The 11681-nt window shown below is 45.6% G+C and overlaps 1 protein-coding gene and 1 pseudogene across 1 annotated transcript; one reads left to right on the top strand and one right to left on the bottom strand.

Moving 5' to 3' along the window:
- Window positions 1-3412: 3412 nt before the first annotated feature.
- Window positions 3413-4122, top strand: LOC144707028 (ubiquitin-ribosomal protein eS31 fusion protein). Its single transcript, XM_078580141.1, has one exon. The coding sequence runs from the start codon at window positions 3484-3486 to the stop codon at window positions 3958-3960; it is 477 nt and encodes a 158-aa protein (XP_078436267.1). The 5' UTR covers window positions 3413-3483; the 3' UTR covers window positions 3961-4122.
- Window positions 4123-5383: 1261 nt separating this feature from the next.
- LOC144707027 (ninja-family protein AFP3 pseudogene) lies at window positions 5384-6299 on the bottom strand (annotated as a pseudogene).
- Between the last annotated feature and the right edge of the window lie 5382 nt (window positions 6300-11681).

An 11681-nucleotide genomic window follows, 5' to 3' on the forward strand; every position in this document is an offset into this window, starting at 1 on the left:
CTAGGCCACTCTGTCACCTCACGTTGCAACTACTGTCCCCTATTTCCACATATTGAGACTATGGAACATTTTTTTTCCATTGTGAGACAGCCATAGAATGTTGGAGCAAAATCACGCACCTTTGGCGCCCAATCCTTCATATTCCACTGACCCCGTTGGAGTGTTTTGGCAAGATATTTCTCTTGCCAATATGCTCTAAATGGAGCCCCATCCTACACATCACTATAGCTTATTTACTATGGGAGATATGGAAGGGGAAAAATTCTTCTCGTTTTGCAGGGACTCCCATGCGCGCCATGGATATCATGCGTTGCGTCAAGCTGCGGATACAACGCATCCACCATCTCATCCCCACTCGCGACTACGCTCAGCACTCGGATGCGATCTGCTTCGTGCTTGGGGCATTCCGGTGACCCTTGCCCCTATCCGCATTCAGATACAAGTCATCTTGATGTAGGACGACTATGGGGTAGGCGAGGAAGGGCGGGAAGACAGGATGTACCGGCTAAGGGTAGGATGGGTGTGTGAGGGATAAAACAATCCACATAAATTCACGGTTGGATTCGGATTTAAAAAAATCGATGAAAATCAGGTGGTGCAGCTCCGACGCTTTCGAGGGCGGGAGTACTGTCTTCCCCCACCGCAACAATGCCTAAGCACCAAAATCAATATCCGAACTCGTGTCGCGAGGAAACACTCGAGAAAGAGGGAGAAGAATGTGAAAATCCAAACCAAATATATTTCTGATGGCGGTGGAAAATTTTCGAGAAAACACTGAACGAGGAACACTTCGACACCAAAGAGTTCAGGCGTACCTCGACACCGTAGTGCGTGAGGAGGTCGCGGGCAATTCTGATTGTGACGAATCTGGGGGAGACCGGGCGTTGAGCGGCCCACTGGACGAGAACGAGGATGGACGTTCCAGGCATTGAACGACCCTGGTTGAGTGGCAGTTGTCGTGGGCGCAGAGTCAAGCGTGGGCGAACACCCGCGCGCGCGGAGTGCGCGCGAGCGCGCGCAGCGCCGCGTGCGCGCGGTCGGCGCGGGTGACGCCCGGACACGGGCCTCCTCAGCGCGGCCTCGGGCGGCCCGGTTTGGGTAGTCTTGGGCGCTCTTGGGCAGCCCTAGCGAGGGTTGCCTAGGGCGGCCTGGTCGGGGCTGCCTGGGCGGCTCTGGCTGGGCGGCCTGGTCGGGGCTGCCTAGGCGGCCTAGTCAGGGCTGCTTGGGAGGCTCTGGCTGGGCGGCCTGGTCGGGGCGGCCTGGGCGGCCTGGTCGGGGCTGCCTGAGCGGCCCTAGCGGGGTTGCTTGGGCGGCCAAGGTTGGCGGACAAGAGAGAGAGAGAGAGAGAGAGAGAGAGAGAGAGAGAGGGAGTAGAGAGAGATGTGAGGCCGACGTCGCGGGGCGGCGGTAGCGGCGGCGGCGGCGGCGACAACGGCTAGGGTTGAGAAGGATAGGGGAGGCTGGGCAGTCCTCCAAGAAGAGTTAACAAAACTCAATTCTTGAATTAATGACTGCCTAAGAATTTCTTGAAAACAATGGCCTTTACATAGGCCTTGGAGGAAAGAGAAATTGACGAGAAAGTAAAGACGAGAAAATAAAGACGTGCGCCATGTCACGCCAAAGGGCAATTGTGGATCTGCCTTTGGCGTCGTGTCATGACGCGCGTAGAGGCGTGCGCGGGTGGAGATGTGCAAGTTGGCGGTTGTGGCGCGTCGGCTTTAGTGTTGACTCCAGTTGACCGTGGTGGGTTGACTTCGGTTGACTCCCGATGAGATGTTGGCATCCTCGCCATCACATCCATTGGCACCCACTACTAATTAGCAGCCTCAAACTAAATGTGGATGGTGCGTCCAAAGGGAACCCGGGGCCAGCAGGGGAGGTGGTATCCTTCGGGATCATACATGGAGTATTTTCTTTTCTTTCTCCTCTTTCTATGGCGTACAAACTAACACAGTAGCCGAAGCTATGGCGATACATGATGGTTTACTCCTCTGTGAGGAACAAAACCTTCATAATATCGTCGTAGAATCGGACTCACCAATGTTAGTCAACATGCTTCGTCCAAGTACATGCTCCCAGTGCTGACTACACAATGTATTGCAGGATATCATGCGGTGCCGCCCTCGCATGACTAGCGTTCGTCATCAGCTGCGAGAAGGAAACTAGAGAGCAGATGCCCTCGCCAACGACGCGGTGCACACACAACTCCCTTCCTCCCTTTTCCTTTCTTGGCAGTCGCTCCCTTCGACCGCTAGGTGGTGTTATCGCGTCGAACGTCTCGGCTTGCCGAACCTCCGCACGCACTGCACACTTTTGAAGGAGGCCCCGCGGGAGAGGCGGGTCATGTGGTGCACTCGAGGTGGGAGCGCTTACACCTGATCCGACGATCACGACAGCGGGGTGAAATATGCCCACCTCGGATGAGGTCCTCGCCACACACTTCATCGATGCACTTGTTAAAGGCGGGGACAGCTCCACTATCTCTCCACCATCATCATGGGGGGGGCTCCGGTGGGGCGTCGACGCGAGCACTTCTCCGAGCACCTACAAGGTATCACTTATGTATCATTTCCTTTCCTGCACATGGGCGTGGACGAGTGGGATCCGAGTGTAATTAGGATATTTATACTCGCTCCACGCCTATAAACATTGATAAACACTTCACTTTATAAATAAAATCCCCTTGTGTTGTGTCTAGGGCACGTCTGGATCGGTCTACAGGCACAACCGCAGGGTTGGCCGTACTCGGCACCGTGTTTTTTGCCAAAAAAAAAAATCCCATAGAGTAGTAGGGTTTGGGTCTATACTGAGCATTCTAAGCTTGAAACAACATTAAACCCAATATAATTAAAACCTTTGAGCTATTAACTTTATAGATAATTTTATTCATTAGATATAGTTGGCACAAATATCCTATAGAATAGTAGGGTTTGGGTCTATACCAAGCATTCTAAGCTTGAAACAACATTAAACCCATATAATTAAAACCTTTGAACTATTAACTTTATAGATAATTTTATTCATTAGATATAGTTGGCACAAATATCCTATAGAATAGTAGGGTTTGGGTCTATACCAAGCAGTCTAATCTTGAAACAACATTAAACCCATATAATTAAAACCTTAGACCTATAACATTATTGATAATTCTTTTATTAGATAGAGTTTGCATAAATCTTCTAGAGAGAGGTATGTGGGTCTATACCAAGCAGTCTAAGCTTGAAAATCCATCAAACCGATATAATCAAAACATTTGAACTATAATTTTATTTCTAATTTATTCATCACATGTAGTCGGCATAAAATATCGTACACAGTTGGATTCGGGTCAGGTCAGGCCGGCGCAGGTTAAGCTAAAAAGCGCACAAAGAGCCGCAGAACGCCGCCGAAGGTATAAATACCTCAAGTTTCCTTCATCGAAGAACCCTAATTTCATATTTTCTCGGGGAGCGGCGGCAGCGGCCGCTGGAGAGGATTGTTGCGATGCAGATCTTCGTGAAGACTCTGACGGGGAAGACGATCACGCTCGAGGTTGAATCCTCCGACACGATCGACAATGTCAAGGCGAAGATTCAAGACAAGGAAGGAATCCCCCCCGACCAGCAGCGTCTCATCTTCGCCGGTAAGCAACTCGAAGACGGACGAACCCTAGCCGACTACAACATCCAGAAGGAATCCACTCTTCACCTCGTGCTCCGCCTCCGCGGTGGCGCGAAGAAGAGGAAGAAGAAGACCTACACCAAGCCGAAGAAGATCAAGCACAAGAAGAAGAAGGTCAAGCTCGCCGTTCTTCAGTTCTACAAGGTCGACGACAGCGGGAAGATCGTGAAGCTCCGCAAGGAGTGCCCTAACCCCGAGTGCGGTGCCGGTACTTTCATGGCGCACCACCACGACCGATACTACTGCGGGAAGTGCGGCCTCACGTACGTGTACGCGGGGAACAAGGCTACGGCGGAGTAGAGTCTGGTGAGGACGATGTGGTGAACTTATAATCCCTGGATTTTGATTTTGAGCATGTTATTTTCCATGTTTAGATGAGACGATTTTCTCAAATCTTAGTCAATTGTGTTTCCTTTTTTTTTGATCCAGACTCTCATATATTTATTATCGTGCTTTTTGTAACTTTGAATGTGTCAGATTGCTTGCGGTCCGTTTTCTCATATATTGATCTCAGTTATGGTTTTTTTTCCACTTCTAAGTCAGTCAATTGGATTTATATTTCTTGCCCTAGTCTTGTTGATCAGTCTCTTAACTGTTTATCAGTGATCTATCTGTGACTTGATTCCAAGATATAATTTGTTTCAATGATGTCGATTGTGTCTGTTCTATAATATGAAAGCAACTACTATATTCTTCTTAGTTAATTAACTTGTTTGTGTTCTATGCGGAATCATGCCTTTGGTATCCTTCCTTCGGATTAGAATCTAATTTGGTACTCGCTGCCTAAGTATTGTTATATACTCCTTCGGATTAGAATCCGATTTACGAGCAATGATTTGTCCTTGACATCAACTGGTTTCGTTTTAGAGGGGATTCGTCCACAAACGAAACAATTATATCCCCTTTTTCATCTGGATTGTGATTGATACATCACTGTGCAGATTTTTGAGCAATTAACCCCTGTTAATAGTTACTGTGCTTTTCGACGCCGCTATCCGAGAACCCTTGATCCTATTATTGAAACAATTATGGAACATTACTGATTACATTCCAATTCGAAAATTAATTTAACGTCAAATATAGTAACTTTGAGGTGATAGTTAATTATTCTCAACGACGGTCCTTGATGATTATTACGGTCCTAGGTTAATCCTTTTGATGTAACTAAACCGTTAAATATTTACTCCGATCTTAACTTAACGTCAAATTAAAAATTAAAGGGACATCATTGATTGTGCTCAACGACGATCCTTGATGATACTTACTGCCCCTGGTGTATTCTGTTGATGTCATAAATTTGTTACATTTATCTTGGATCTTTGTTCAATGATAAATAAAACAACTTAAGGGTGATCGTTGATTATTGTCGACCATGCTCCTGGATGATGTTTTCTGACCCTGATCAATCATGTCAATGTAACGAACTAGTTACATTTAAGGTTGGATTTTAATATAACGTCTAATAAAATATCTTCAGGGTGATCGTTGATTATCCTCGACGTCGGTCTCGGATGATGATTATAACCGTCTTCGATCAATCCTGTTAACGTACAATAAACTTGCGGCATATTTACTAGGATCTTAGTTTAAAGTGAAAGAGGATGAAACTTGTGATCGTTGATTATCCTTGTGATGATGATAAAACTCCTCTAATCATCTTTTTGGATTTCAAGACATCATAAATTCAATTATGTTTTTGATCCAACCACGAAACAAGATGGAATTCCGAACAGAAAATCTGGGATACCGAGTCGTATTTTTTTCTGAAAACAATGGACAGCGAACAAATTAATACATTAGCATCTCATCTCGCCGGAAGAACATCATCTCAAAATCCAGAGTTGACGACGATATGCTTGAGCGGGTGGGCGACGGAGCCGCCGCCGGCGTGCTCGACGAACTCGGCGGGGGAGAAGAAACTGCCATGGCAGACGCAGACTATCCTCACCTCCTCGCCCTTGGCGTAGCGATAGAGGAATCCTTCCACTCTCTTCCCGCCGCCTCCCACCGTGAACACGCACGGCATCTCCTCCATCATCCCCTTCACCTCCGATCCTACACTCCGCAGCGAGAAATCCTTTCCGAAATCGCCATGGATCGTACCTTGGCCCTTGCTCGTCGTCTCCTCCTCGCCGTCGGCCGTCCGATTCCTCACCGACGATCGAGATCCGGAGCAGCCGTTACGCTTCTCGGATCTCTTCCGCTTCGCCTCCAGCCGGCGGAGGAACTGCAGCTCCTTGCGCTTCCTCTGCTCCTCCTCCGTCTCCACCGGCAGCGAGCTCGTCCTCGCCAGCGCGGTTCCCGATCTACAGTCGTCCTCTTCGCGGTGCTGCAGGGAAGGGAGGTAGGAGAAGGAGGAGGATCGCAGGAGGCTAGATCTCGATCTCTTCGCGTCGTGCTCGCGGTTTCCGCCGAGGGAGAGGCCGAGGGAGAGCTCGATCTCGCCGGCGATCTCCTCGGAAGCCGGAATCGCCTTGCAGAAATCTCCGGACAATCCTCGCAGCAGATCCTTCGCCTCCGCCATCGCCGATCCGATCTCGCTAATGAACATCGTCTTCCTCCGCGTCTCGAACAATCGCCATCGCCGATCAAGAACACGAAGAACAGGAAGAAGAAGAGCGGGGGGGGGGGGAGAGGGTTTCACCGTTTAATTTCTATCGTTTTTGTGGGGGGATTCTTCCCGTTTTGCCCCTGGGGGAGATTCGTAATTCGGAAAGTGCCATCCGTACGTGGCCACGTGTCGGCCTGAAGGGGTCTCCCGGGGGAACGTGTCATCTCCTCATCTTCTCCCGCCACGTCGCCGTCGGGTGACGTCAGCGGTTTACGTGTCGGCCGGGGATTCCGTTGACAAACGGCCACGTGCTGATTTTGTAATTGGCTGGGACTGCGGGTGGATTGACGTGGCGTTGTCTGATTGGACCATCGTCCACTTGGCCTTTTTATTTATTTAGTAACTGTTTAAAATGTGCTTTCCAGGTGTTGGGCGATGACTGGGCGGAGTTGAATCTTATCCGAATGCATGGCTAGGAGTGAGACCTGAGGATGCGAAGTTGAATACTGTCTCTATTAGATAATTGTTTTGAATAAATGCATCTATTTTTGGTATTTAATTTATGAGTTTTTTTTCTCGTTAACGGGTTATCGGGTCGAAATAACCTAATTCTTGGATTGGGTCGAAGCCGTGGGGCCCAACAAGTGACTAAACTTTAGGGCTCGGGACGGATGACGGAACCAAACCAACAAGGGATTCGTCATCGGGTGCTGGTGATTTACTCTAGACTTACAACCATCCTCCGTAAATGCAGTCTTCTAGACTTTTAATTCTTATTTGCCCAACTCAAGTATCGGATATTTGAAGGGGGAGAAACAACATATGACAAAACCAAAACTAGATATCTGAGGCATATGCCTGATATCGGTACTGTAGCAACAGATATCTGACATCAGCTTGAAAACCATCGGCCTTAATATGTGACATGGCCAACATTAATAACATGACCATCAGTGAGGGGATCTGAATAAGGCATGCCCAAATTTTTGATATGCCAGCTAAAAGCATCTAAAATCTTAAGTGCTTGCGAGGTTGTTGTTAAATTAAACATTGTGTCGCGAGTTCTAGCCACCTGGCAGCTTGTCTACGGACACAATTGTGACAATATTCAATAATACTCTATTTATTAGAGGACTATATCTTTTTTCTGTAGTTATTAAATTTGCATTACCGACAACTTTTTCAGGTCTATGCAATGATGACATATAACACTTCTAGTAAGAATAGTCCTCACAATAAAAGTACAGAGCGCGAGCAGGTCACACAGAGACTGTTCAAAACATGACAACTGATTAAAATCTAAATGATTAATGCAACTTTTAAAATGAAACTCCAATTTTTATTTATTTTATGATATTTTAACATAATTTTCTGACATTACTTTCATGAATAAAATAATTTAACAAGTCATCAAAATTTTATTTAGATTTATTGAAATATTTAAGTGGTTTCTTATATTTTTAATATGATATTATGAATTTTATGGATTTTTTAGTATTTGTATGGAATTTCCCAAAGTTAAATTCATAATGAAAATGATTTTATAAGTTTGAAAATATAATTTTGAATTTATTTAAATATTTTTAATGAATTAATTGACTTTTTCTGCTCTGAGAAGTTTGTGCCGTACTAGAAATCCCTGACAATTCGGAGGAGAGAGAGAATTGGATGGCTTAGATTGGTCCAAATTGAAATAAAGATATGTAATGATCTAGAAGGAGCTTTGGGGTGAAATTTCGAGGGTAGTTCCACATTTTGCTCCTTTATCCATCCGTTATGTTGAATTTATAAATAGAACCCCCCATAATTGCAATAAAGACACCCTTGGATTTTGTTCTTAATTACAATTAGCAGGGTGATTTGCTCATTCAAAATCTCTTATGGGTCCATTCTTGTACTCTAATAACAAAGGATTAAAGGAGTTATGTTCAGGTCAAGACACGTAAAGAAAAATACCATTTGGTCTGTTGGGCGCACGACAACATAGTATGATCTTTGTCTTTTTCTAGCTCATATCTCCCTCCTTTTTCCTAGTTATCGTTATTGGTAATGTATGTTTCACTATCACACACAGCATCTCTAACTCCACCACTCATCGGCGTGTATCCACTCCACTCTGCCACTCTGCCACTCTCTGTCGCACCATTGACAGTCAAATCATCATCACTAGCCCCCACTCTGCCACTCGTCAATTCGTACCTGGCATCATCTTTGTCGCAATTTGCACGATATCTCTTTCATTTGCTCCACTCCACTCATGTGCATCTTCGTCTACTATCACTGGACATTCCCAAAGCACCTAAGGTATTTTAAATTAAAATTAATAATTATTTTTATACTATAAATCATATTAAAATAGTCAAAATTATTCTACAAAATTTGAATGAATTAGGTTAAATAATATTAATATTTTATGACCTTCTTATAATTTTATGAAATTTTCTCTATTTTTATTTATTTAAATTAAATTGAATTCTTAAAATAAATCTAAAAACCAAAAAATAGAACTAAAAAAACAGTTTTGTTTATTTTACTTACTCGCTGTGGATTTGATCCTTACTCGCCCTACACTTGTAAGGAATATTATTATTTTTGTATAAATTATAAGCCGTAAATGAAATTTTTTACCCTAATTTCTGGTTCATCAACTCATAACATGCTCAAAACTGCTATGGAGAAATGGGACGATTTTGTTGAGTTTTCGAGGACTTGCACAACGAGGGTGTACAAACAATGATCCTTAATGATGAGAGATAGCTATTGAGAGAATTGTGGCACATCCATGGATAGTTGTGCATCTATATGGATCACATCATCAGGTCACATGATTTGATCCTAAGCAATGTGGTTTACCTTGTCGGTTGTCTTTATCTTCACATTAATTAGATCGTTAACTATGATCAACATATTGGAGTATTCATAGGCTTGATTGATCATTAAAAAATGATACAAATCAGATCATATCATGTCATGTGGAAATTTTTCCACACTCATTTTTTATTTGAATAGTTTCTTCAAGTCATTCACATGTCTAGTATCTAGATGTATCCATGTGATCAATTATATACTGCTCTCCTCTTTAGTTTCTCCAAAATTTCTTGAAGATCTCGTAGATCTTTTCACCATCGAGTCAGACTCAAGGGTTTGAAGAATAGAGGGCACCCAAGTTTGGCTGGCATGTGCACCTAAAATTGTTGCCCCTCCTTTACTTTTGCTTATTTTATCAACTTTTCATAAAAGTTCTTATAACTTAGATATATCCACTAACATCCATATATCTTTTGTGTGTGACTTCAGTTGCCTAATAATACTTTTTCAATAACCTTATTAATTAATTATATCGATGCATAAAAGATATAGAGAAGTAAATAAACTATGCCATGGAACCCTTACCATTATTGATTGTTGTATACATATAAGGTTCCATTTTCTGAAGACTCCATTTTCTCATGACTTATGGTATGGTTAGTTTTCAAAACTTAATCTTCCACTCTAGCTAGAAATAATGTGTAATGGGGATGATTGGAAACATTTTCTTCAATATCTCTACTACCTTATCCAAGGATTCAATGTATATTCTTCTTTGAGCTAATCTTCTTCTATACCGAGGGTGGATGATTCCATCTTGACTATTCAGTCACCTTGGTGTACTTGTTGTCATATCCGAGAAAATACTTATTTAAGTCTGGTGATTAGGGAGCCATATATTCATACTTAACATATAGCCATCCATACATGTCTTCGGTATATGGACCATCAAATGAATCCACCTTATTGATGTTTAGAAATAATACAATTCAAGGATTCATATGGATCAATTTAATGAACTCCTATACTAATGCTCATAGGATCATCCATGCTAATTGTATATGTAGTATCTTTAGTGTTATTCTTTTCAGTTAGTCGGGTGTTTGAAGAACTCAAATTTAGGGCATTGATTTGTCATTGATATTTGAGTTAATCAATAAAAATCTATAAACCTTTAGTCATAAAATAATTGGACTAGTTAGTGTGATGCCGGACGTCGTTGAAACGTTGTCTGGTCGTCACCGAGGATAGTGGCTCGGTATCGATAACGAAACTCAATCGGACCACGGAGATGAGCATCGTCCGATAATGCCGATAAACAGATATGAAATAAGACGAAATGCAACAATCCTAGATGTGGTACGTGCAAGTGCCGACTCGCGAGGCGTGCCGTTCCCAGGATTCAACGGGGTCGCCTAGGAATGGGTAGTCCAGACTTCTCAAACCTCCTCCGAGGGGGGTCAAGGACGACTATGAGGCCGAACGGGAATATCCCGCCAAGATGCTCATATGCGACAGGCGAACCTGACTCGTACCAAATAGGTAAGACTCTCGAGTAATTCTGCGTCATTTTCTCAATCTGTCCCTCTCACCTACGTCTAACCCGAGCACGGTGGAGGCAAATCGAAAGTATACTGAAAAAGATGAGAGACGAAAGGGCAGTGAAGGGGTACCTTCGTCGCTTCCAGCAACAACGATCTCGGCGGTACCACTGAGGATGATAACGGGGGAATCATCAACACGAAGGCGGGCGGTAGCGCGCGCGGGCGCGCAGAGGGCGGTGCGCGGGCGCGGAGTGCGACGGCGCGCCCTGGCGGTGCGAGGCGCACGAGTGCACACGGCTGGGTGTGCGCAGGTTGCGGTGTGCGTGGGCACGAGGCACGTCGGCACGCGCGGGCGCGCGGACGCAGAGGCAGCGGCGTGCCCTTGCGATGCGGGGGCGCACGGCTGCATGTGACTGCGAGGCGCGCAGGCAACAGTGCGCGCCGGCGCGGGGTGCGTCGGCGCGCGCTGGCACGCAAGGGTTACGCGCGAGAGCGTGGGTCGCGACACCTCGCGAAGGCGAGTGGTGACAATGCGCGTTGGCCTGCGTCGATGGTGCACGAGGCACGGCTTGCGTAGGTGTGGTCACTCCCGAGGCGGCGACGCGCGGGCTGGCGCACGGAGGCGGTTCGTGGCGGCGGTGCATGGCAGTGGGAGAGGGAGGCGTTGCGGCGCTGGCGGCGGCGAGCTGAGGCGGCGGCTGCGGCGGAGGCGGCGGCGAGCGACGGCGGCAGTAGCTCCCCTCTTCCCCTTCCCTTCTTCCTTCTCTTCTTCCTCCTTCCTCCTTCTTCCTTCTTCCTCCTTCTTCAGCGATGGACTCTTCAACTTCTAAACGTTAATTTTCAACTTTAAAATTCAAGAGTGTCTAAAGGAGGGCGCCCACCCCCACCTTTTATAGGAAATAGGTGGATGGGCCGCTTGAAACAAAAATAAAAGGGGAAATGACTAAAGGGCTAGGGCCCATTAGCGGGAGGGGAAGAAATCCTCATACGGGAACTTCCCCTCGCTACAACGCAGGTACGAAGAACAGAAAACTATGAAAGGAAACATAAAAGCAGGAAACGAAAGCGGTAAACGGGGTCGAAGATGGCGCGTGGTTACCCGGGATATTTGAATCCGG

Source organism: Wolffia australiana, chromosome 8 (assembly GCF_029677425.1).
Source record: "Wolffia australiana isolate 7733 chromosome 8, ASM2967742v1".
NCBI lineage: Eukaryota > Viridiplantae > Streptophyta > Magnoliopsida > Alismatales > Araceae > Wolffia > Wolffia australiana.

Bases quoted from the DNA above. Each gene is read 5' to 3' on its own strand.
- LOC144707028 (XM_078580141.1), top strand. From the start codon at position 3,484: ATGCAGATCTTCGTGAAGACTCTGACGGGGAAGACGATCACGCTCGAG.